Below are 23438 nucleotides of genomic sequence, written 5' to 3' on the forward strand. Positions count from 1 at the left end.
ATGAATCGCCGCGACATTGAATTGAAATTTTAATCACAAATCCACGAGTCGCACCTATCCTTCGGACCGGACCGCACGCCGCCTCTCTGCTCTTCTTCCGTCATTAATAATAATGTGCATTAGCGCAATCTGTTGTGCACAATCGCCGACCAAAATAACCTAAGCACCTGCTGCCATTGTCTGCGCGACACTGCCATCTCTGTTCAGTTATTGCCTCCACGGAACGAGTCCTGGATTACAATGCGGCATGTACGATCCTGTTATGAAATTACCGGACTCTTGTACTTAATTAAAGCGCCGGATAATCCCCACCATCAACTTGTCCCATCGATTCGCCCTTTACGACTTATTTTCGAAGAGCAGATCCGCCAGGATCGAAACAACGCCGCAGGATTACTCTACGTATACGTCTCGACGTAAATACGTAAAATGTGCGCCTGTTTCACCCATCTAAGATCCTCTTCTATTATTAAACCGGCATCGGATCGAAGAGGAAGGGGATGAAAAAACCGGTCAACTTCACAAAGGATAATAAAAATTGGAGGCTTCCTTAAGAGACAGACGTCGATACTTTGAAACAGACTACATTTGATCGGAAAAAGTTTACGGGGCACGTATCAGACGTGGCTTCATCCGCACAAACTCGCCAGATTAAAACTCCAAGCAAATTTTTCAACAGGCGATCGATGATTTCTTACTCCAGGGGGGGACTAACAACTTTAATTAAATTTCTACGGCTGGTGGTCAGAGTTGTTGATAAGATATCGTAAAGTAACCGGACACCGCGAGAGAAGAACAAAGCAATCGATGCTTCGCGTAATTCTTTGTGTTGTCACCGCGAAACGACAGGAGGGATCAGCAATTAAACACGCAAGCAAGACAGTGGATGAGGATGCGGTTACCACGGTGCGAATGTGAATAGCAAAGCAATCGCGGTGTATTCGCGGCCGCGAAAGAGCCACCGCGGTGTATTCGCGGGCGCGAATGTTACCGTCTGGCAACGTGGAGTAACAGTACACGCATCAGGAATGTATGAAAGTTGGCACATCCGCCCGCAAAAAACTTACCTATATTTACACAACGGACGACACTGCAAGTGCATCCAAAATTAATCCGGTCGGTGAGTCACCGGTGCAGCTCTGAAAAATCGTAATTTTCCGAAACAATTCCAGATGAATTACCGAAAATAAACTGGCGGCTTTAAAATTCGAGCCGTGTAAAATAAACGAAACCTTGCGCTTTTATTATGTCTTATTCCGTGGAAAGCTCACAGACGGAATTAACAATGAAAAGAAATTGCGAAAAGTTAGATTAGCTCGTTTGAATTTGATATTCCGGACGCACGGTGGACTGCAAAGGCTATCGAATGGTCGGGAGAGATCTCAAAGTATAATGTAAGAGTCGCTTATTTACGTGGAAAATGCACGGATCTCGTTGAATTCCAATGCGACGGTGAGGGTGGCGCCCTCGCAGGTGTATGTTGGGTTGCCTAAGCGATCTGGGCCTTGACTGGCGCGAGGTGTGGACCAGGCTTTTGTAGTAAAGTTGTAAAAGCTCGAAGTTGTCGAGTGAGAGAGCTTGTATGCCTGCGAGACTAATAATTCCAAAACTAATTCCGCCATACGTCCAGCAAAGTGTACACGAGGCCCGCTGAGGTCATGGATTGTTCTATTATGCGGCGTTTTATTGTTCACGTGCGTTCCTTTGTAACAACATAATTAACATAATTATCAGGCATTAGGGTTTACAGCGTATGTTTTTATTGGGGCGATTCGGGCGCGTTAACCCACTTTCGACGGGACGATTTGCCGACATCAACAAGTCATTTGCAAAATCGCTCTTTTCCGATGGCACCTCCAGCCGGAGCGGTGTCCCGTTTCAAAGCTCCGTCTCGCGACTATTATCGAGAGCTTTCGCGTAAATAACCGTCTCGGGTTTATATTATTTCAGGAAGTTTTAAATAAAAGCACAATCTATAAAGGTACGGTCGAGGCTATGCTCAGATGTTTACGTAATACTCGTAAAATTTAATGGACCGCTGCATACGCATACCCTCCGGTGATCACATGCACGGAACATAAAATATACATTGTTACAATGCGACATTGTTGTTTTTGCGAAGCTGTAATGTGGTATTGGCGCGATTTCGAACGAGACAAATTGTTTCCATTCCTATGGAGATGTCGCAACTTGTAAGTTTGTAAATCGCAACCGATTCGATATGAAAGCTGACTCCGGTTCCAATCTGCGGGACCGGGGTACCCTGGCCCAGAGGTTTCTCCCGCGGTGTCCATCACGGAATTATTCACCAGATGGGGGCATCGCATCTGGGGGCAAAGCAATCAATTCGGGTGCACGGAGAGCGACGCGAACAAAATGTCGGCCAAATAAAGTTACTTGTCTATTCGGAATGGTCGGGAATATTTTTAGAACGAAAGTACCCCGTTAAAGTTACGGTCAGGTTACAGGCAGCGGAGACATGAATAATTCACATGGATGGATCCAACATAGGTACAGGACTGGGATAAGGTGGTTAAAATGCTTGCAAAAAGTATGAGGCCTCCGTGAAATACGCAAGGCAAGAATACATTTCGGGTGCGGGGCCGCCTCCATTGTTTCTTTTCCACCGGTTCCATAAATCGACGAGGATGCGCCAGTGTAAACTGTTAAAATGAAAATCTGGCACATTCCTTACGTTATGTTTATAACATTTAAATGTACAAACCAAAAACAGATAAAATGGAATAGAGTAAAACAAAACAAACACGACCGAAATAGATTTCGCTTCTGGTAATCGGCCGTGATCTCACATAAACATTTTACAATGGTTCGGACCCGATAAATGGGTCAGCCGGAGAGATAGCGGATGCCGGAGTCGCCCTCAGCTGGAATTTTTCACCACGACGCCTCGCAGAATAAATTTACCGGTCATTAGCGATGCAGCAATAATGCCGCAACGCACGAAGGATACCACGACGCATTCCTGAGCCGACAAGGGGACCGCACCAAAACTTGGTATGTTCCCTCCTGTCCTAATACACAAAACTACTCTGCTATTGCGGGTCGCAAGCTCTAGGTAACGTTGCAACTCTTGGAGTATCTTCCTATTCCCCAGATCTATTATCTATTCATTTTGATTGTGACCACAACGAAAAAAATTGTAGGCGCTGTTTAGTTGTGTGCTGCATACGTTTTCCACTAAATTTTTGTGTGGTGTGAACGTGATGTGAAAATGTCAAAATTGTCAAAACTTAACAATGGTGCTAAAGCAATGTATTTATCAATACTAATAATAGAAATTAATATTTGTAGTAGGAGAAACTAAAAATGTTTGTCTGATGCTGTGATCACGTCTGTTGGAAAGTGGGGTTATGTCAAGATACATCATTCAATGTCAAAACCTCAAAATCATGCAATTCTCGCTGTAAAAGAAGAATCAAGGAAATGGGCACTTGGCAGTAAGAAAAACGCGAAAAATACCTGGGGATTACTAAAGGTAATTTAAATTAATTCCATTGATTAATGGAAATATTTTTAGATAAAAACTAATCGGATAGCAAGGAACATAAAGTTCATTAAAATGTTTTATAGGGGATGAAAAGGCAAAAAGCAAACTACTTACCTACAACACTGGCCAAAATGTACAACAAAATAGCACAAATAGAGCTAACTTTATTGGCGATGTTCGTCTTTGTGAGTTGTTTTCCGTTGGCTTCAATAAATGTCTCGAAACAAGTCAATATTCACGGTTTGTTGTCAACTTTGACAAGACGACGGACGTGACATTTTCTTTTTGAATTCTGAAATTTCGTACCCAAACTCATTTTGATAGTTATTCGCACAGTGTACGTCGAAAAACGTTTGCGCAAGTCGTTGTGTCAAAGAGACGTTTCTGCCAAAATGGCGCCTTCGAGAGTTGCCAACTGCGGCTGGACTTAGTGTTATCTAAAATTCCCTGTCAATAACCTAGCAATTGAAAAGTTACTAGGGACTGGTCAGCGAGACGTTTCTGCCAAAATGGCGCCTTTGAGAGTTGCCAACTGCGGCAGGACTTAGTGTTATCTAAAATTCCCTATCAACAACCTAGCAACTGAAAAGTTACTAGGGACTGGTCACAATCAAAATGAATAGATATTAGCATCTAATGATTTCCAAAATGGAAAGAGTCTCGGAGCACTGAAGAGTACAAGAGATTTTTATGAATATCGAAGGTCTTCAGCGTAACGTCAAATGTCTTGGTCTTGGAGGATCACCTCGAGGAATAAAATTGTTTTGTCTTTTGGCGCTGTCAGAAACAATAAATGAGCCACCCCCGTACGTGGGGATGTAAATGACGTTTGCAGTCGTCGCGGACAAAACTTTTGTTGGAGTATGTAAGAGAAGGGGAGGTTTCTGGAAGGGACTAGGGGTGGAAAGGGTGGCCCAATTAGTAATCTGCAAAATGTGAATGATGGATTGGGAATATCGCCCGGTGCGAAAAACCCGTCGGCAAGAACAATAAATTCCAATCGTCACTTGTCGCGGTGGAGCTCACCCTCTCCGATACATCTTTAATTACGACCTCCGGATTGAAAGCGTAGTTTCCAAGTGCGGATTCATCAGTCCGGTGCGGTTCCACTTCAAACAAAACGCCTGTATTAATTATTTCAGACGGGTGGCCTTTATGCCGTCACCCGGCCGCTCCCAGAAAGTAATAATAAATAAAGGCTCTTATCCCTTTTTACTTTGTCTGCAAACGACAGTCACGAAATGGCCGGAGTTGTATGTTTTACGAAACAATTTCGTTCGAGTTATTTTAATTACAACATTTAAAGAAGGCGTAGGAGAAAAACGCGAGAGGAGCGAAAAAGTTCGTCAAAGGGTCGTTTGATTCTTATTAGCGCGACGCTCTTTACGAAAAAATTTTCGCTTGGATTTTTTTCCCGGCGACGACGACGATTTCATTCCGACGGCGGCGTCGTATCGAACGGATTGTTGGTTTTGTTGATTGACGTTTCCATAGTTTCTGCTAACGTCTTCAGAATGTTAAGTCAGTCGATTCGGAGTTGTGGAGGAGTGGCGTAATGACTAACGAAATGTCAATTAAATTAAAGCAACGGACGCGGCGATATCGTTAGGCGGCAATTAACCCCACACATCAAAGGAGAATTCACTGTCTCGGAGGCATTCTTAAAGACTTGACGATGTCATTTTTGACACTAATATAATGCAGATGAGTCGAATTCGAAGCCTCCAGTTACGCTCTTCACAGACAGTTGTCTTATTACGTTAATTAGCAACCCCTAAATGTCACCGTTGTGTACCCCGTGTAAAGGGGCTTTCCACGTCGACGAATTTTTAACTACAACTCCGCCGATTAAGAAGCACCAACATAACTCGAATAAAGGATGGCGCCTTTCACAAGAAATCATTTTCAACGACAAGTTCTAAGTGGTGGTACGATTATCTTCGGCGCAAATCGCAGGGATAATGTCACCAGACTTGAATCCCATCAAAAATGCATGGAGCATAATGGAGCTGATGAGGTTATTACCTCGACTATCAACTAGTTTGGAGCAAATAGCCTGGAGGAAGATCCTCTAACAGGAAATCGATCATTTAATTTCCAGCTGAAAGGGCTGACGCGTGTCGTTAACTGTTAGATGTGAAGCCATCCGTTATTAAAAATCTTAAAGTCTTCGGGAAAATTTATTTTTTGAAAACTTCATCGCCAGGGACTTGATACAGCTTCAATTTTAATTTGTGTTTGATCCAGCTGGAGCGTCGCAGGGTTATTTAAACATCGTTACAATATTGTGTCTGAAATTTTCACCGTCAGTGTAATTATTTTTGAACTTTGTTGTTCTGTTGAAAAATCCAGGAAAAACACAAGCCATTTTGATGTTTAATTAGCAGAGATAAAAGTTGTGAATGCGAATTGGTGGAAAAGTACTTTTTGTGCAACCGTACGCGAAACGAGCATTTCGCGTACCAAAACAGGCCGCGAAATCCAAATTCGCGGCGCGACTGCCGTTAAAGAAACGTCATTTTAATACATCTATATATATAAAACTGAATGTCTGTTTGTATATTTTGTATGCAAATCTACAGTTTTACTTCGATCTTGATGAAATTTTGTACACTTGATCTTCAAAACAAGAAGAAAATTACTGTCTACTTTAATTTTACAAAAACCAACCCCTACTACCATTTTCAACCCTGTTAAGAAAAAAAGACAGTTTTTTCGAGTTGGAAATACCCTCACCTCGGCCGCAGCGCCTCGGCGACAATTTTTTCTCTCGGTACGTTAAAGAATGATTTCGCGGCCTTGATATACAAATAACTACTATTTCGTAAAAATTTGATTTGATAGCGCAAACATGTACGTACGCATGAAACGTAGGATTACAGCACTTGCTGCGCTCGTGCGTAAACACTTCCCACTTGTAATAGTTTTTGTGGAAGTATCGCCTAAATAACTATCATCGTACTTGTGACTGGTGCAAGTTATTTTCGCCCAAAGCATTCCAGTGCCACTTTCCACAAAATTGTTTTATTTTTAATTTGAATATTCCTGTGGGCGCCTTTACACTTATCCCGCCGAAGAAAAACATCCCAATTTTTTAATTTGCCGATTTATATTTCGTATAAATAGCCCATGTGACGGTAAAATCGGGAACACTTGCGTTAGATCGTCCGCAGAGTCTCGAAATTCTTTCACCCACGTCGCTGCTGCGATAAAGTGTCATTCAAGTCTTCCGGTGTGGTTGGGCCGCTCTGTATACGATGCGAGTGCATTTATCTGGCCCCGGTGCAATAAAATTACCTAATACACTCGATTATATGTTTTTTGGCAGCGGCCCAAGCCTCGTAGACGTTTCGATAATTCCGAGAAACTTTATTAAAATACCATAGATCAGGAATACAACACGTTGGATGATTTCGTCGGGGAACATCAAATTCTGGCAAATTAGACCGTCTGAACGATAGATTTTTAATTCGTGCGCGAATTCGAGCGAATCTCCGCAGATTAAAAGTTTTTATTGTTGCGCCTCGCCTAATGAAAAACGTTTTAGTATAATTATTTTAATATGGGGAGGCGGGAGCGTCCAACTTTTAATTCGTAAAGTTTCCCTAATATATTCCCGTCTGCTTTGCATTTGGGACGTAATTCTCGGGGATGCAGCGCTGATCGATTCGCGAAAAACTGGAACTTTGGAAATATGAAAGCTGCGAAATGCGGACTTTGGCGGAAACAGTTATTTAAAAGCTCCTAAAACTAATGGAAAAACTTCACTACACCCCAACACACAACCGTTTCCACCGTGCATATGGTTTTAATCTCTTTTCCATTTAAACTTGGGAACGGAGCAATCGTCGCGTTCATTTTTCTTTGTGGCCATTTTTGCGCGATCGACGTCCCGATTCCGCCGCCCCCGACTCCGGATTAAATGGGTTTTAATGAACAGTTTCGCCGAGTATGATGAATTAGCTTGCCGGAATTAAATAACTCGTTTTAGTTCGGAGCCGCCGCTTCTGATAATAATTAATTCGGAACGTGATGCATTCGAATTTTGAATTTTTTTTTTTTATTTTCCCCGACCGAGGTGAAACCCAGTACGCACTCTCTATGCGCCGCGGGTAATAAATCACGCCCAGTTCATATTAAATTTTTAATATTTATGTCAAAATCACTTAGCCAAGTTGCTTTTAATAATACTCGGGGGCCGCGTTTATATTAAATTCTGTTTATTAAAGCCCAGGTTAGGATTTCTTCGACGATCCTTCCCGGCCTAATCATCGTTGCAATTATCACCGACGCCGGATTTAATATCGTCGATTTATTAGCCGGCCGGAAAATCGCTGAAAACCCTCCTCGAGAAGATCTCGTTAGACACGAAGCTAAATCTGACTCACTCTGTATAGCGGCGCCCTCGACGGGGGTGAATCTACCAGGGTTCGGAGTCTTAGGGAGCTCGGGTGGACCTGTTAATCACTGCTGGCTTCGTTAATGCTTCTTTCATAAAGCTCCAATAAAGCTGACACATTTCGTGATAGCGCAATAAACGTACATTCTTCAAGAGGATGAAAATTGCAACACGAGCCGTAGACGAGTGGTGGAATCATCCGAGTGAATAATACGCGAGACTATACTTTCTCCACTTTCTATGTGACGTTTACGTCGCGAAGTCATCAGAAGATGTTTTTACATGTTTGGAGTAGTCACACCTGTTTTAACTTTTTTCTGAGACGATTGCAAATATTTTTTAAAATGTTGAAGGCTCTTTACGTAATGCATCGTAAGTTGGAGTGCTGGTGTGGATAGTATTAAGCTATTTGCTAAATATTTACCTAGTTTCATGGATGCGTTGCACGAGTGTAAAAATCTAAACCTCTCGGCGGTAAAACAGAATTCAAGAAGAATCATTCGAATTTATCTTATACAGGAGTACCGCAAGTAATGGAAGAAGCTAAGTTTGCGACAGAAGCAAATAAACACTTTCCGAAAGACAAGAAGATATAGAAGTCATGTTTTTTGATCTCGTGTTTCCTTTTTATACTTTGGCCAGGCGCTAAAAACACTTTACAGATCGCAGATTAATCATCAGAATAATAAAAGTAGTTACCCACGTGTGTTGGAAACTCAAAGCTGCGGGTGTGTTCTATAACCGAAGGGAATTTTTCCGGAGATGATTTTTCTGCGAGTGACGCGTTCGTTTCCCCCCGTTTTACTAATTTCCCCGACAACAAAACACACCCTCCCAGTCAGAAAAGTGTAATATGTAGTTGAATTCCCAAGACATGCTGAACAGTCGCCCCCTGTCTTGGTCCACGTCGGAGTTATGATTTGTCGAGATTGTATCAATTAAATCTGGTGGAAAGCCGCCTCCCACACAACATTTCGAATCGACCCATGAAAACTCGCGCCCAACTTTGTGTACGAAAAGTTTCAGGGACGGCCGAGAGAAATCTTCTGTAGCTGGAAATGTAAAATAATAAATCATTCATGTTAAAGTGGCGAGCATTGTTTGGACGAAGACGAATTTTGAAGACACCTGGAAAACACCGACGATCTAAACAGGATACAGATCGAGATATTATCAATCGTCAGTGTCGAGGCCAAGATGGTGGGCTTGCAATAACAATTAAACTCGAGGATTTAAACAGGCGAGAGACGCAAAGTAAGCATTTTTCTCGATTTAATTTAATTAAGTTGACTCAGAGCATTTGCACAAGGAGTTGAAATTTGAAAGGCTGCTCCGCAGGCGAGCTTTCAACGCGAAATTTGATATTTTTTATTAAACAAATCCGACGTAATAACACATTTGATGTAAAAGCTGTGAAGATGAATTGCTGGGGAAGGTATTTATCGATCGGAAAGGAATCTTCTGTACCTGACAGAATCAGTGAAATTTAGCTTTCTGCAAGGCAGCATTTATATTAAATTCTGTTGTTTAAGCCTCTTTGCATCAAGGATCGGCGAACATTAAACTAATAAAAATTAGAGGCTTCTGCCAGCAGCAAATCAGGAGTTACCACAAAAGAGTTATGGAGTCATGTTGGAGAAAAATTTTAAATTGGGTCAATTTCTTGTTATGTTAGAAGGAAAAGAAGCATTTGGCAACAGGAAACGTGTCCACTGTTCATTGATGGGGTCATCTGGACACCCAGATCTGAGTCCTGCAAATTTGTGGAAGGCTTCAAAATCGTTCTTGTTTTGAAATGTGCAAGAACGAATTTTGAGAAAGAACAGTGAAAGATAAGAGAGATGAAAATTTGATAAAGACCGAGGAAGGGTAAGAGATTATCAAAATGATAAAATTTAGTGTGGCAAGATCTTGGTACGTGTAATGAACCCTGCAGTGGGAGCTTTCGCACTCGAGTTGCTTATTCTGACACACTTTGGTGGTAACGAGTTAAAAATATGACCATAAACTTCATGGAATTAATCGCGAGGATAGTAAAGTATATTATCCATAAAGTCGCAGGAATTGCGAACGCAATGTGAGAGAGAAATCTTGTCTTCATCACTCAGGCGTCATCCATCTTTCATCTGAGTCTTAATTATTCATGTCATGGTTTCCGCCAGTGATGTCACTAGGGTTCGACATTGTGCAAGGTCAAAAACTAACATAACCCTCAATCTGCGAACGAACAGAGAATTTTTGAGCGAAGGGATCCGACGGTGGCGTGAAGTGTAGCAGTGAAAATCAGAACGGAGTGTTGTGTTGATCGAATTGCTTCCATTTTGTGTGGAAGAACGCGGAAAAGTGTTGGAGCGTCGCGCGGAGGAGGTCGTTGCACCGGTGGTGCACCTGTCACGGGAGGAAGCCGAGCTTGGAGGATCAGCGCGTTGTTGTTCCGAGCTTGGAGCTTAAATCCCGAAGGTCGTGAATGTTTGATGAGCGTCGAATCGGCGATGGCGAAGAAATTAGTGTAGTTCTCGTCGCGACATAATTAATGCCGTCGGAAGAAGGTGAAGGTTGCGGTCGGTGGAGGCGGCGAAAAATTTGGCCGGCGCTACGTCTACGTCACGGCGAGCGCGTGTCGTAGCCGCTCTAATAATAGTCGGGCGTGATGCATGGAGCACATGTGCGCGTCGACTTACCGGTATGGAGGCTTTCTCCTCGGAGGTGGTTCCCCCATTGGGTGGCACATGACCGGCCTTGGCGACGAGGCCCGCCGGCACCCGCACCGTGAGGCAGTCTGGCGCAATTCCCCACTCACACGTGGCCTCGTCGAAGACCACCTCACTCAGTGCATCACCTGAACTCGCACCGCGTCTGCCACAGCGAACACTCTCCACCCGCGTCAGAGCTCGCGGCGCGGCGGGCGGCGCATCACCCAGCGGCGGCTCCTCTCTGGCTCGGCCTCGGTTCCGTCGATGGTACGGCGATGGTCGCGTGGTCCTCCGGTTGGGCAAACAGCTGAGCACCCGACGCCGGGAAAGGTTGTGCGGCACTGCTCGCCGACGCCGCTATCGAGCGACGCCGCCGCTAGGGCGCAGGTCGACGCGCCGTCGCCGACCACGCTGCTACCTGCTGCTTGTCCTCTCGCCGCTTACGCCACCTCGTTAATAAATGATCGTGTTTTCCACTGGTTCATCACATATCGCAGACGAGGACGGTGCATCCTTACACCTGCACCAGGTCCACGACCACTCTAATTACCACGCTCCTCGTCATAACCCTTCGCAAACATGTTTGTCGATCCACCGGATATTCCATCGGGAGTCACTACGCTCTAATCTGCATATCCACTGTTATTATAATGCAATATCAACAACGCTGTGTGTTCAGTCGATGTGGACCTGAGCTCTTCCACCTACACCACAAAACAAAATACAAGTGTTATAACACGTTGAAACACACCCAAACTGGAATTAGTTTACCAAATTAAATTTAAAATAAACAAAAAAAAAATGTATTTGACGACGTCTGCGCTCAACTCGATTAAAACAAAAAAACAAAATATTATTTCAATTAATTACAAAATATATTTAAAACGAAACAAGCCGGCTGGGTATGTTAAAAACAAAACAAACACAAAACGAGCTCTCAAAAAACCAACAAACAATTAAACTAGAAAGAGAAAGAAAATTAATATCAGCTTTCACGCAAGGAACGAAAAAGCAAATTTTATTCTTTCGCTAGAAAATATTCATTTATTTATGTAGGGGATTCACCCGCTGCTCAATTGTTTAAATTTACTTTTATTTCGACGTGCTTATATTTCCTGCCATGCATTCCCACACACCAACACCTGAAACACGTTAGTTATCGCCACGCCACATGGGCACCAAGCGATTTGCTAGCTCATTTTCGATTGTGCTTTCACTGAAGTTGGTTGCCAAATTCAAATATGAATGGGGTGTGGTCAATTCTAATTTAAAAAAGCACACAGAGGCGTGCAGGGCAAGTTATCCTGGTGGTGTAAGGCCATGTCCTGGAGGACATTTTTGACCTTGGTTATCGTAAAGACTGTCGTTGATGACTTGAAAGAAAGAATGTTTTTGGTGTACTTATATTAAGTATAGAAGAAGACTAAAAAGCTTCAATATTATGTTCGACAAAAAAGCTCAGTCCATTTTGTTGGTTACTTGCTTTGTGGTGATCAAATTAAATTGGTTCTTTGTCAAAAAGCCACTTTTTTTTGGTAAAAAACGTGAAAAAGATTTTTTCGGTTCAATACTGAAGTCTCGGGGAGCCCTCGCGCAGCGATCAGTCCCGTGAAAGCTCCTAATTTGTCATTTTTTGTAATTGGGTCGATGTTCGGACAAAAGACATCCATCCGTCCGAGTCGGCGGCGGCGGCGGCGTCATCTTCCGGCGACCTTTCTCTCCTCCGTCCAGATTTTTCATAATCCCGCAAAAACCGTCCCCGGTCTGATTTATCGCGCAATAATGACAACAGTTCCGAATTTGGTGCGGTTGGGCCGCAACCCCGCCCCCGCACGTCCAACAACACGAATTGCGTCCATCCATCAACAATTAGTCGCAGTCTTCCGTGGAGCCCCCGTATCATATCGCCGGCCGCAAGATCGTGACTGTCACCCCTTTCGCTGACCCTCCGCCATAAACCTCGCCAAAATCAACATCTGCCGGCTGACACAATATCCGAAATTTAATTGCCGGCGACGCGTGTGCGGTTTATCACAGGAGAGAGGTCCTAATGACAGAAGAGTTTTTGAGTTTTTCTCTTCGTGCCGATCGGCGGGGAGCCTCTCCGTAATTAAACAATCTCGGTGGAAGCGGCACCGTCGTTTAGGCGAAATCCGCAGCGACAACGGGCACGTTGTGCTTTTATCTGGAAACATCGCTGTACGGCCGGTAATGGCCGGCATTGTGCAGACTAATTTATGGCTCAATAACGCAGCGAGAGGCCGGATCGAACCCGTACGTAATGTTGATAATCTGTACTGAACCAGAACGGAACGCAACCCCTTTATCCACGGCGATGCTTTATTATTATCTTCTCTAACGATAAACACCGTTTCCGACACGGATCCGTCAAGAACGAAGCTAATTCGGATGCTCTTCTTTCCGAGACGCCTATAGTTTCTCCCATGTTCACAGAAATATCGACCAAGACATTGTCGAACCGCGGATGGTGCTCGTTATATTCTAAGAAGTATCGACTGATATCACAAACTAAACCGAAGGTGCTACTTGGCTTGTTCGGTTACGAATTCTTTGGCTCCGGAAACCTCCAGATCGTTTGGATTCCAGACCATCTGGTCTAGATCCATTTTATACTTTTGATGCTATTTAAGGAAAAAAAAGTCCAAACGAGACGAGACTTCTTGGAATACTTATGGAATTCTGGAGACAAAAGAAAAGGAGGAGAAGGACAGAGAGAAGTACAACCAGAGGAACGGGTATGCCAGTGAAGAAATAGAAAGATTAAGAGCAGAAGGAAGATGGATGAATGCGGAACTGAGTGAAAAGGACAAAGATTGGGACAAGCAAAAGAGAGAATCAAAGAATCAAGATGCAACAGGGAGTATGAGGGGTATGTGACAGAGGAAATTGCGAAGTACCTGGGGAGAAAGAGTACACGAGAGAGAAAAATGATGGTGAGATTCTGACGTGGGAACGGGGAAAGAGAAAGAAGGGGAGGAAAGAAGGTGCTGGAAGTGCTATGAGGAGAGAGAGACAATCGAGCACATGTGGAATGGATGCCGCGAAATGAGAAAGAGGGAGGGAAAGGAACGGGGAGAAATATGAATGAAGACGGAGGAGAGATAGGATGAATGAAAGAGATATGAAAGATATGTTCTCTTGTTATGCGTTCTGGTGTTCTCCTGATGGCGTCGTCCTGGTGCAAGTGGTTCCGGTGTTAAAGATCTTGTAGCGTTACGAAACGCCACAATGGCGATTGGCCGGAGTAGGAGGCCACGAGGTCCTACTTATGCTCGCGGGGCTAATAGATCGCAGTTCGAAGACCCGGAACTAGCAGTTAACGCACGGCATTTGGCAACGCGACGCGCCCACCCTGCCTTCAAGTTTTTTTACGTCGCTCATTCCGGAAGCGGAAAGTTTCAATTTAGAGTCATTTGTGCCAGCCACCACGGGGGGGCTGGAAGAACACATGTTACCCCCGCAAATGTCAGGCTGAGGTGGCCTCACGCCTCTAGGTTGGCGAGCTGCAACCTATCTTTCAGAACCCCACTTTCACTTTCTCTTTCTCTTCACTTTCTCTTCTTCTCTTCTCAGCGATAGGTGACCGTACGGCAATGTTGGGTCCCTTTTCCTCTTTAGTAACTTGCCGGAAAGTCATCTCCTTCTTTTCAACCCCATCTTTCTTCCTGTCCTTTTTTTTTGACCTGCGAGTTACGGCAATTAACATCAGGATAGACGTGCACGACTTACCGACACAATACCGTCCAAAATCTGAATTCTCCCGCTCGGTATAATTTCGAGGTAAACAAACCGACGCCATGACGGTCCACCTGTCATGACACGCGCACGTGTAGTACCACCGGAAATGCACATTTTTGATTGCGCAGTACCACGCAAGCGCAGCCCGCCTTATAGCACAACTGAATAAGGTCGAGAATCGCGCGCGTGACGATTTTCGCGATTTATGGGACTGCGGTACCGAGATTAAAAATGCGGAAGTCGGACACTTCGTCGAGAGCCGTCGAAGCGACGCCAGCGAAGCGCCTTTTAGAGTTCGTGGTCGAGTGACCCCTCGCACTATAGAGGTAATTATCGTTCAATTTTGAATTCATTTCACTAAGACCATGTATTAGGGGTGGTTCGATCCAGTTTAGAGTCAATCCCGTTTGGATGAATTGATCCAGTACCGTATCGCAACTTTAGAGTACCGAAAATTTTTGAGTAAAGGAGTGCCGGAAGGACTTCGATTTAGCGCCAAGAACCCCCTTTTTCGCTGAAAGGTAATTACCGAATCTTCCGATTTTCACAACACTAACGACAATTCGTTAGGGGTCGTTCGCAGGGCGATTCGTAGCCAGATCGTTCGCAGGGCGATTCGTAGCCAGATCGTTCGCAGGGCGATTCGTAGCCAGATCGTTCGCAGGGCGATTCGTAGCCAGATCGTTCGCAGGGCAATTCGTAGCCAGATCGTTCGCAGGGCGATTCGTAGCCAGATCGTTCGCAGGGCGATTCGTAGCCAGATCGTTCGCAGGGCGATTCGTAGCCAGATCGTTCGCAGAGGCGACCATTTTGGAGAACATCGTTCGCAGAGGCGATCGTTTATTTTGAGCACCGTATCGCCAAGGTCACACCGCAAGTCAAAAGGACGCTATTCGAGGAGACAACAGACCCGTCATAAAGCTAAGTCGCCATATTTTTTTACCGCGGCATTGCAAAATTTAGGAACGCCTCGAATTTCTCGCTTCTCGCTTTCATAATTTTTGTATGTTCACTAAATTTTTTTGAAACTTTGCAAATGTTTAGAATTTTTTTGTAAGAACCTTTTCATTCAATCTCCAGTGTCAACTTAAAGAAATTTCAGTCAAATTTAACGTTTCGGAACTTCGCCGATTTAAACTTTCCTATCAGGATCAATTTTAATTTTTTTGTCAAGGTGACACCCCAATCTTGACCTTGGGTTTCATTAAGTTTACATTAAATAATTAGCTCGATCAGAAGGAAGTCTAAGTTCGGGAGGTTCCTCATCAGGAATCAAAACATCTTTTATTTCGTCGAAGAATATCATGTTTAGTTTAAGATTCGGTCACATGTGAAAGAAAAGCTTTTCTGGTTACGACCAAAGTAGATATTAAGGCCACCAAAAAGTACTGGTTCCGCATCTCTCAATTTTCATCTAGTAGTTACAAGCGAACCATTATCGCATTCGTGTGAACCAGTACCGAACCACCAAATACTGTTCTGTGGATAATTTTGCAGTAACCGAATAAACCAAAATTTGTTTAACGATCAGAAAGCGTTTGCTTTTACTTACCTTCGACGAGTAAGATCTGAGCACTTGTCCCGGCAGCTGGACAAGCAACAACCAGCTCAAGACAATAGCTGCCTGGCGCCCATTTTTTAAAAATCCGAACCCACGCCCTCTGCCCCGAAAAACCCCCTGGGAGCCCGGAGCTGTCACTGGCCAACTTTTGGTCACACAAATTTTGACGCCCAGAACGTGGGGCTCGATTTTTTGGAGCAACCACAAATTTTCGTTTATCGTTCATCTTCATTGAGGCTCAGTCACTTTTTTCAATCGGAGCAAAGGGAGTTGGTAAAGGTTTATTGAAAGTTGAATTTTTTGATTGTGTGTTAATGAGAAGCGGAAATTTAGCGGCGAATTCATTGTTTGAGTAGCGGTCTTATCTTGTACCCTCGACGACAAAAACCTTTTCTCGGAATCGACTATCGTGTTGCGCGCTGTTTTTTGGTAGTGTTTTGACCGGCGTTTTTATTGCGTTACCGACCCGTGGAATCGCGGTGAGTCTTCGTCAAAATGGACGAACAATTCAAGGTCAAGCATTTACTAGCTGACGAGCTGACGTATGAATTGCGTATACGCGGCATCACGACTAGCCGAAACCAGGACGATAAGAGGAAACTGTTAGCGAGAGCTCTGTCCAAAGAACTAGGTCGACCGGACGAATACTTTCTGTCACTTCATGACGCAGAGTATGATCACGACACCGAGGTCCAGGCCATTGAGGACACCCTTGAGAGCATACGCACGATTTTGACAGAATTTGAAGGAACGGCGGAAGACATGATCTTCAAACGGTTGAAGACCCGTCTAACGCACCTTTCATTTCGCATTCGGCGAATGAGACGCGAGCGAGATGCGGAGTATAGAAATGAGGCGTACGCGACATGTTTGTTGCTCGAAGCTGATCTTCACGACAAGGCAGCAGAAGCGAGCCCGGTTACGGTGGAAGCGCCACCAGTCGTCGCGACTACTCCCATTTACGTGCACCCTCACGCGAGATCTCCGGAACCGAAACTAGTGCCAATTCACACCTGGGGCGTATCTTTCAACGGGGAGGAAAATGGAATGACGGTGAACCAGTTCTTGGAACGGGTAGAGGAACTGTCGGTAGCGCGAAACGCAACCAACAGGGACCTTTTTAACGCGGCCATTGATCTCTTTAGCGGCAAAGCGCTGATTTGGTATCGTTCTGTTCGGAGCAGATTGAGCGATTGGGACGAAGTGGTTCAGTTGTTGAAACAGGAATTTCTTCCACCGGATTTCGATGAATTGTTGTGGGACGAAATCAAGGGCAGGCTTCAGGGCAAAAGCGAGTCGATAACCATTTACGTTGCGGTTATGGAGACGCTTTTTGCTAGACTTAGTCGACCACCGGCGGAGATAACCAAGGTAAAGACGATTCGGAGGAATTTGCTTCCAGGTTACCTTAACCAGCTTAGCATCACCGAAGTTGTCACCGTACCGGAGTTGATTAAGTTGTGCAAAAAAGTGGAGGAGTTATCGGCTTTGCGGCAGAAACATCGCGCTGCACCCAAGTCATCTTGCGTGTTGGAGCCAGAGTTGGCATATGTTCGGGCGAGCGAACCCGCGAAAGCGAGTCCACGCGCCATCGTCGTGAAGGAACCCTCAGGCAATTCAGCCAGACGGAGTGAACCCGCGAGTTCGTCCTCCAGGTCGTTCAAGTGCTGGAATTGTCAACAGCCGAATCATTCGTTCATGAACTGTCGACTGAAAAGAAAGCAGTTTTGCTACCGTTGTGGGGAGCCAGACGTCACCTTGGCGACCTGCAAAAAGTGTAATCCGTCGGGAAACGCGCAGTAGGGACGCGGCAGACTTGCGGCCGTGCTACGTTCCTAAAACATCCCAAGGCCGATGTAAACGCATCGATCATCGCGAAACGTACGGACACCCAGTGGAACGCTTGGTTAGACGAAGTCAAAGAGTTTTGCAAGCCTTCTCGGGCAAATTCCGCTTCCATTTTCGTCAGCAAAACCAATGACAATAGGCCATTTATCAGACTGCGTCTAAACAATAAGGAAACTGAAGGACTCGTGGATTCCGGTTCGAATTGCACTATAGTTGGTGGAAAAGGAGCCGATTTAATTCATTTTCGCGCAGGTGGAAAAACTTTCCCATCTCGGCTAAAAACCATCAGAACTGCCGACGGAAAACAACATCCGGTAACCAAAGCTATCGAACTAGAAGCAGTGTTAGACTCGTCGAGACGGCGAATTCGTGTCTACTACGTGCCAGATCTTCAGCATAGCGTCATATTAGGGTGCGACTTTTGTAGATTATTCGGACTCAAGATAGATTTCGCGGGTCACAAAATTGAAGTAGCGTCGGATATCGTAAGAGTACCAGAATGTGACGCGGTGACGGAGTGTGGCGCGGATCGGCATGAGATCACCGAGATCATCCGGAAAAATTTAGATTTGTTGAGCAACGACGGAAAGTTAGGGAGGACACACAAAATGACAGTCACAATCGACACGGGAGAAGCATTGCCGATCAAACAACGTCCGTATTGGTGGTCTCCGTACATGCTTGCGGAAGTCAACAAAGAAATTGACCGCATGCTCGAGAACAATGTCATATCGCCTTCTGACAGTCCGTGGTCTTCTCCAATTTTGTTAGTAAAGAAATCTTCCGGTGAATACCGACTTTGCTTTGACGGTCGCAGGCTCAATGCCGTGACAAAACGTGACAGTTACCCATTACCGCGTGTCGACAGGATTCTCAGTATGTTGCGAGGAGCAAAGTACATCAGTTCGATCGATCTCAAGAACGCTTTTTGGCAAATCCCGTTAGATTCAGAGTCTAGACCGAAGACAGCTTTTGCGATTCCCGGCAGAGGTCTTTTTCATTTTAACGTATTACCGTTCGGACTGACAAACGCAGCCCAGAGGCAGCAGTGTCTCATGGACAGAATTTTCGGACCTGAACTAGAACCTCACGTCTTTGTTTACCTGGACGATCTAATCATTATCGCCCCGACATTCGAGAAACACGTACAAGTTTTGAGGGAGGTGATACGACGTCTTCGAGACGCGAAACTCACCGTGAATGCGAAAAAGTGTCAACTTTTCCGCTCAAGTTTGAAATATTTGGGTTTCACTGTCGATGAACATGGTCTAGGTACCGATCCAGACAAAGTAGCGGCCATGGTGAGCTATCCAGTCCCGAAGACTAGTACCGAAATCAAACGTTTCGTAGGCATGTGTTCTTGGTATAGGCGTTTCATCCCTCATTTTTCGACCCTCATGTCCCCGATAAACGCGTTACTTACCGGAAAGCGAAAGCGACAGAAAACGGAGTGGACTCCTGAAGCTCAGGAAGCTTTTCAGAAAATCAAGGATGCACTTGTTTCAGCACCCGTATTATCAAGTCCTGATTTCTCGAAACCTTTCGTGATCCAAACTGACGCTTCAAACACCGGTCTAGGAGCAGTTTTAACGCAAGATTTAGACGGAGATGAGAGAGTGATCGCGTACGCCAGCCGTTCGCTAACAAAAGCCGAGCGAAATTATAGCGTTACGGAACGAGAATGTTTAGCCGTTTTGTTCGCGTTGGAAAAGTTCAGACCTTACGTTGAGGGCACCCATTTCACGATCGTGACGGACCATTATTCATTGCTCTGGTTAAACCGAATGAAGGACCCAGCAGGCAAGTTAGCGCGATGGAGTGTCAAGCTCAATCAATTTTCATTCGATTTGGTCCATCGTAAGGGCAAGCTCAATGTAGTACCGGACGCACTATCGAGACTACCTGCAGAAATTGCTGCGGTAGACATTGACAGCTTTCTCGGCGTGAACTTGAATGATTTGGACGAGTCGTACACGCGACTTCGCGACAACATAATCGCCAATCCTCAAAGAAATCCATCATGGAAAGTCGAGAACGGTTTCGTGTATCGATTCGTACCGAACAAAATTGTACTACCCGGCAACGTCCCGGAGTGGAAGCTTTTAGTACCGCGAAATCAAAGAACAAAAATTTTAGAATCATGTCATGATGCACCGACATCAGCTCATTTCGGGTACTACAAGACACTTTCAAGGTTATCCATCAATCACTTTTGGCCGAAAATGCGTCGTTCCGTCATTCGTTACGTTCGAAACTGCAAGGTTTGCAATGAGCAAAAAGCACCGAACACCGCTCGCGCAGGGCTTATGGGAAAAGAAAAAAAGGTTCAGTTTCCGTGGCAAATGATTTCCGTTGATTTGATTGGTCCATTACCGACGTCCACGAAAGGATATTCGTATCTCTTAGTGATCGTAGATTGGTTCACGAAGTACGTTGTACTATTTCCGTTACGAAAAGCTACGAGCTCAAAAGTTACAGAATGTATCGAGAACGGAATTTTTCTTGTGTATGGTGTACCGCAATTCATTTTGGTCGACAACGGCAAGCAGTTTGTCGGAAACGAATTTGTAAAGACTTGCGAGAACTACAAAGTTCAAAAGATCTGGTTCACAGCCAAGTATCACCCTCAGAGCAACCCTGTGGAGCGATACAACCGCACAGTTGGCACTGCCATACGAAGTTACGTCAAAGGCGCTCACAAAAAGTGGGATGCCGAGGTGGCAAAGATCGGGTACGCGATTCGCACAGCGGTCAACGAAGTAACCGGATTCAGTCCAGCATTTCTCAATTTTGGTAGGGTAGTACCCTGTACCGGTGAATTTTACGGCAAAGTAGCGGAAAATCCGGAAACCTTGACGACAGCTGATCGCGAAGATCACGCGAAAAATTTAGAACACCTCAAGACCATCTTGCAGGATGTAACCCAGCACCTTCACAAAGCGCACGAACGCAACGAACGCTCGTACAATCTTCGGAAGCGCGACGCTGAATTTTTTGTAGGCGACAAAGTTTGGAAACGCAACAAAGTACTTTCCAGCGCTGCGAAAGACTTTGCGCAAAAATTAGCGCCACGCTACGTGCTGTGCACGATAACGAGAAAACTATCGAAACTCGCGTACGCTCTCGAAGATGAGAACCGCGCAGATCTAGGTGTTTGGCACATGAAAGATTTGAAAGAATTCAGAGGATCTCTGGCAGAAGCCGAAGAACCGTAGCGAGCTTTGCATTTCACTTTTTCGTACCGTTCAATTTTTCGATTAATTCTTTTGTCCTCTTTTGGAATGTTGACGACAGTAAAATTTTACCGTGGAGTTTGTTCAGGAAAAGTTTATTTAAGAACCCCAAATTATGACATTTAACCGGACTTGACTTACATCATACCGCAGTACTCAAGTACTAATTGACATTGAGATTCAGTTTTCAATCGTTTGATACGCGCAGATATCGACAAGCCATTTTCGTGGCGAAACCAAAACTTTTCCAGTGATCAAATTTTGACGTTTTTTTTTGTGAAGACTTCATCTTCGTTTTTTTGTAAAAAGTAAAAGGCAACTGAGTTACCTTTTCCTTTTTCTTTTTGAGGAGGGGGGTAGTGTAGCGTTACGAAACGCCACAATGGCGATTGGCCGGAGTAGGAGGCCACGAGGTCCTACTTATGCTCGCGGGGCTAATAGATCGCAGTTCGAAGACCCGGAACTAGCAGTTAACGCACGGCATTTGGCAACGCGACGCGCCCACCCTGCCTTCAAGTTTTTTTACGTCGCTCATTCCGGAAGCGGAAAGTTTCAATTTAGAGTCATTTGTGCCAGCCACCACGGGGGGGCTGGAAGAACACATGTTACCCCCGCAAATGTCAGGCTGAGGTGGCCTCACGCCTCTAGGTTGGCGAGCTGCAACCTATCTTTCAGAACCCCACTTTCACTTTCTCTTTCTCTTCACTTTCTCTTCTTCTCTTCTCAGCGATAGGTGACCGTACGGCAATGTTGGGTCCCTTTTCCTCTTTAGTAACTTGCCGGAAAGTCATCTCCTTCTTTTCAACCCCATCTTTCTTCCTGTCCTTTTTTTTTGACCTGCGAGTTACGGCAATTAACATCAGGATAGACGTGCACGACTTACCGACACAATACCGTCCAAAATCTGAATTCTCCCGCTCGGTATAATTTCGAGGTAAACAAACCGACGCCATGACGGTCCACCTGTCATGACACGCGCACGTGTAGTACCACCGGAAATGCACATTTTTGATTGCGCAGTACCACGCAAGCGCAGCCCGCCTTATAGCACAACTGAATAAGGTCGAGAATCGCGCGCGTGACGATTTTCGCGATTTATGGGACTGCGGTACCGAGATTAAAAATGCGGAAGTCGGACACTTCGTCGAGAGCCGTCGAAGCGACGCCAGCGAAGCGCCTTTTGGAGTTCGTGGTCGAGTGACCCCTCGCACTATAGAGGTAATTATCGTTCAATTTTGAATTCATTTCACTAAGACCATGTATTAGGGGTGGTTCGATCCAGTTTAGAGTCAATCCCGTTTGGATGAATTGATCCAGTACCGTATCGCAACTTTAGAGTACCGAAAATTTTTGAGTAAAGGAGTGCCGGAAGGACTTCGATTTAGCGCCAAGAACCCCCTTTTTCGCTGAAAGGTAATTACCGAATCTTCCGATTTTCACAACACTAACGACAATTCGTTAGGGGTCGTTCGCAGGGCGATTCGTAGCCAGATCGTTCGCAGGGCGATTCGTAGCCAGATCGTTCGCAGGGCGATTCGTAGCCAGATCGTTCGCAGGGCGATTCGTAGCCAGATCGTTCGCAGGGCAATTCGTAGCCAGATCGTTCGCAGGGCGATTCGTAGCCAGATCGTTCGCAGGGCGATTCGTAGCCAGATCGTTCGCAGGGCGATTCGTAGCCAGATCGTTCGCAGAGGCGACCATTTTGGAGAACATCGTTCGCAGAGGCGATCGTTTATTTTGAGCACCGTATCGCCAAGGTCACACCGCAAGTCAAAAGGACGCTATTCGAGGAGACAACAGACCCGTCATAAAGCTAAGTCGCCATATTTTTTTACCGCGGCATTGCAAAATTTAGGAACGCCTCGAATTTCTCGCTTCTCGCTTTCATAATTTTTGTATGTTCACTAAATTTTTTTGAAACTTTGCAAATGTTTAGAATTTTTTTGTAAGAACCTTTTCATTCAATCTCCAGTGTCAACTTAAAGAAATTTCAGTCAAATTTAACGTTTCGGAACTTCGCCGATTTAAACTTTCCTATCAGGATCAATTTTAATTTTTTTGTCAAGGTGACACCCCAATCTTGACCTTGGGTTTCATTAAGTTTACATTAAATAATTAGCTCGATCAGAAGGAAGTCTAAGTTCGGGAGGTTCCTCATCAGGAATCAAAACATCTTTTATTTCGTCGAAGAATATCATGTTTAGTTTAAGATTCGGTCACATGTGAAAGAAAAGCTTTTCTGGTTACGACCAAAGTAGATATTAAGGCCACCAAAAAGTACTGGTTCCGCATCTCTCAATTTTCATCTAGTAGTTACAAGCGAACCATTATCGCATTCGTGTGAACCAGTACCGAACCACCAAATACTGTTCTGTGGATAATTTTGCAGTAACCGAATAAACCAAAATTTGTTTAACGATCAGAAAGCGTTTGCTTT

General features: G+C 44.9%; 2 protein-coding genes across 5 annotated transcripts in view; one reads left to right on the top strand and one right to left on the bottom strand.

Moving 5' to 3' along the window:
* Positions 1–10725, bottom strand: part of LOC138123190 (zinc finger protein 541) — a 117004-nt gene extending 106279 nt beyond the window's left edge. The window contains exon 1 of the mRNA XM_069037767.1: positions 10589–10725. The gene's annotated coding sequence lies outside the window, so the exon portion shown is untranslated. The remainder of the gene's footprint in view (positions 1–10588) is intronic.
* A 3104-nt stretch (positions 10726–13829) lies between these two features.
* LOC138122896 (uncharacterized) lies at positions 13830–23427 on the top strand. Of its 4 annotated transcripts, none has more exons than XR_011156652.1 (3): positions 13830–14931; positions 15094–22465; positions 22628–23427. XR_011156652.1 is itself a non-coding variant. In XM_069037287.1 (2 exons), exon 2 carries the CDS (start codon positions 16416–16418, stop codon positions 17721–17723), a length of 1308 nt encoding a protein of 435 aa, XP_068893388.1. In that variant the 5' UTR covers positions 13830–14931; positions 15094–16415; the 3' UTR covers positions 17724–20487. The 4 variants fall into 4 exon arrangements, 1 of the variants encoding a protein (XP_068893388.1); XR_011156653.1 differs by having other exon boundaries at positions 22655–23427; XR_011156651.1 differs by lacking the exon at positions 22628–23427 and having other exon boundaries at positions 15040–15893.
* Positions 23428–23438: the final 11 nt, after the last annotated feature.

Source organism: Tenebrio molitor, chromosome 2, assembly GCF_963966145.1.
Source record: "Tenebrio molitor chromosome 2, icTenMoli1.1, whole genome shotgun sequence".
NCBI lineage: Eukaryota > Metazoa > Arthropoda > Insecta > Coleoptera > Tenebrionidae > Tenebrio > Tenebrio molitor.

Excerpts from the sequence above, each read along its gene's own strand:
- LOC138122896 (XM_069037287.1), top strand. The coding sequence starts at position 16,416 with ATGGACGAACAATTCAAGGTCAAGCATTTACTAGCTGACGAGCTGACG.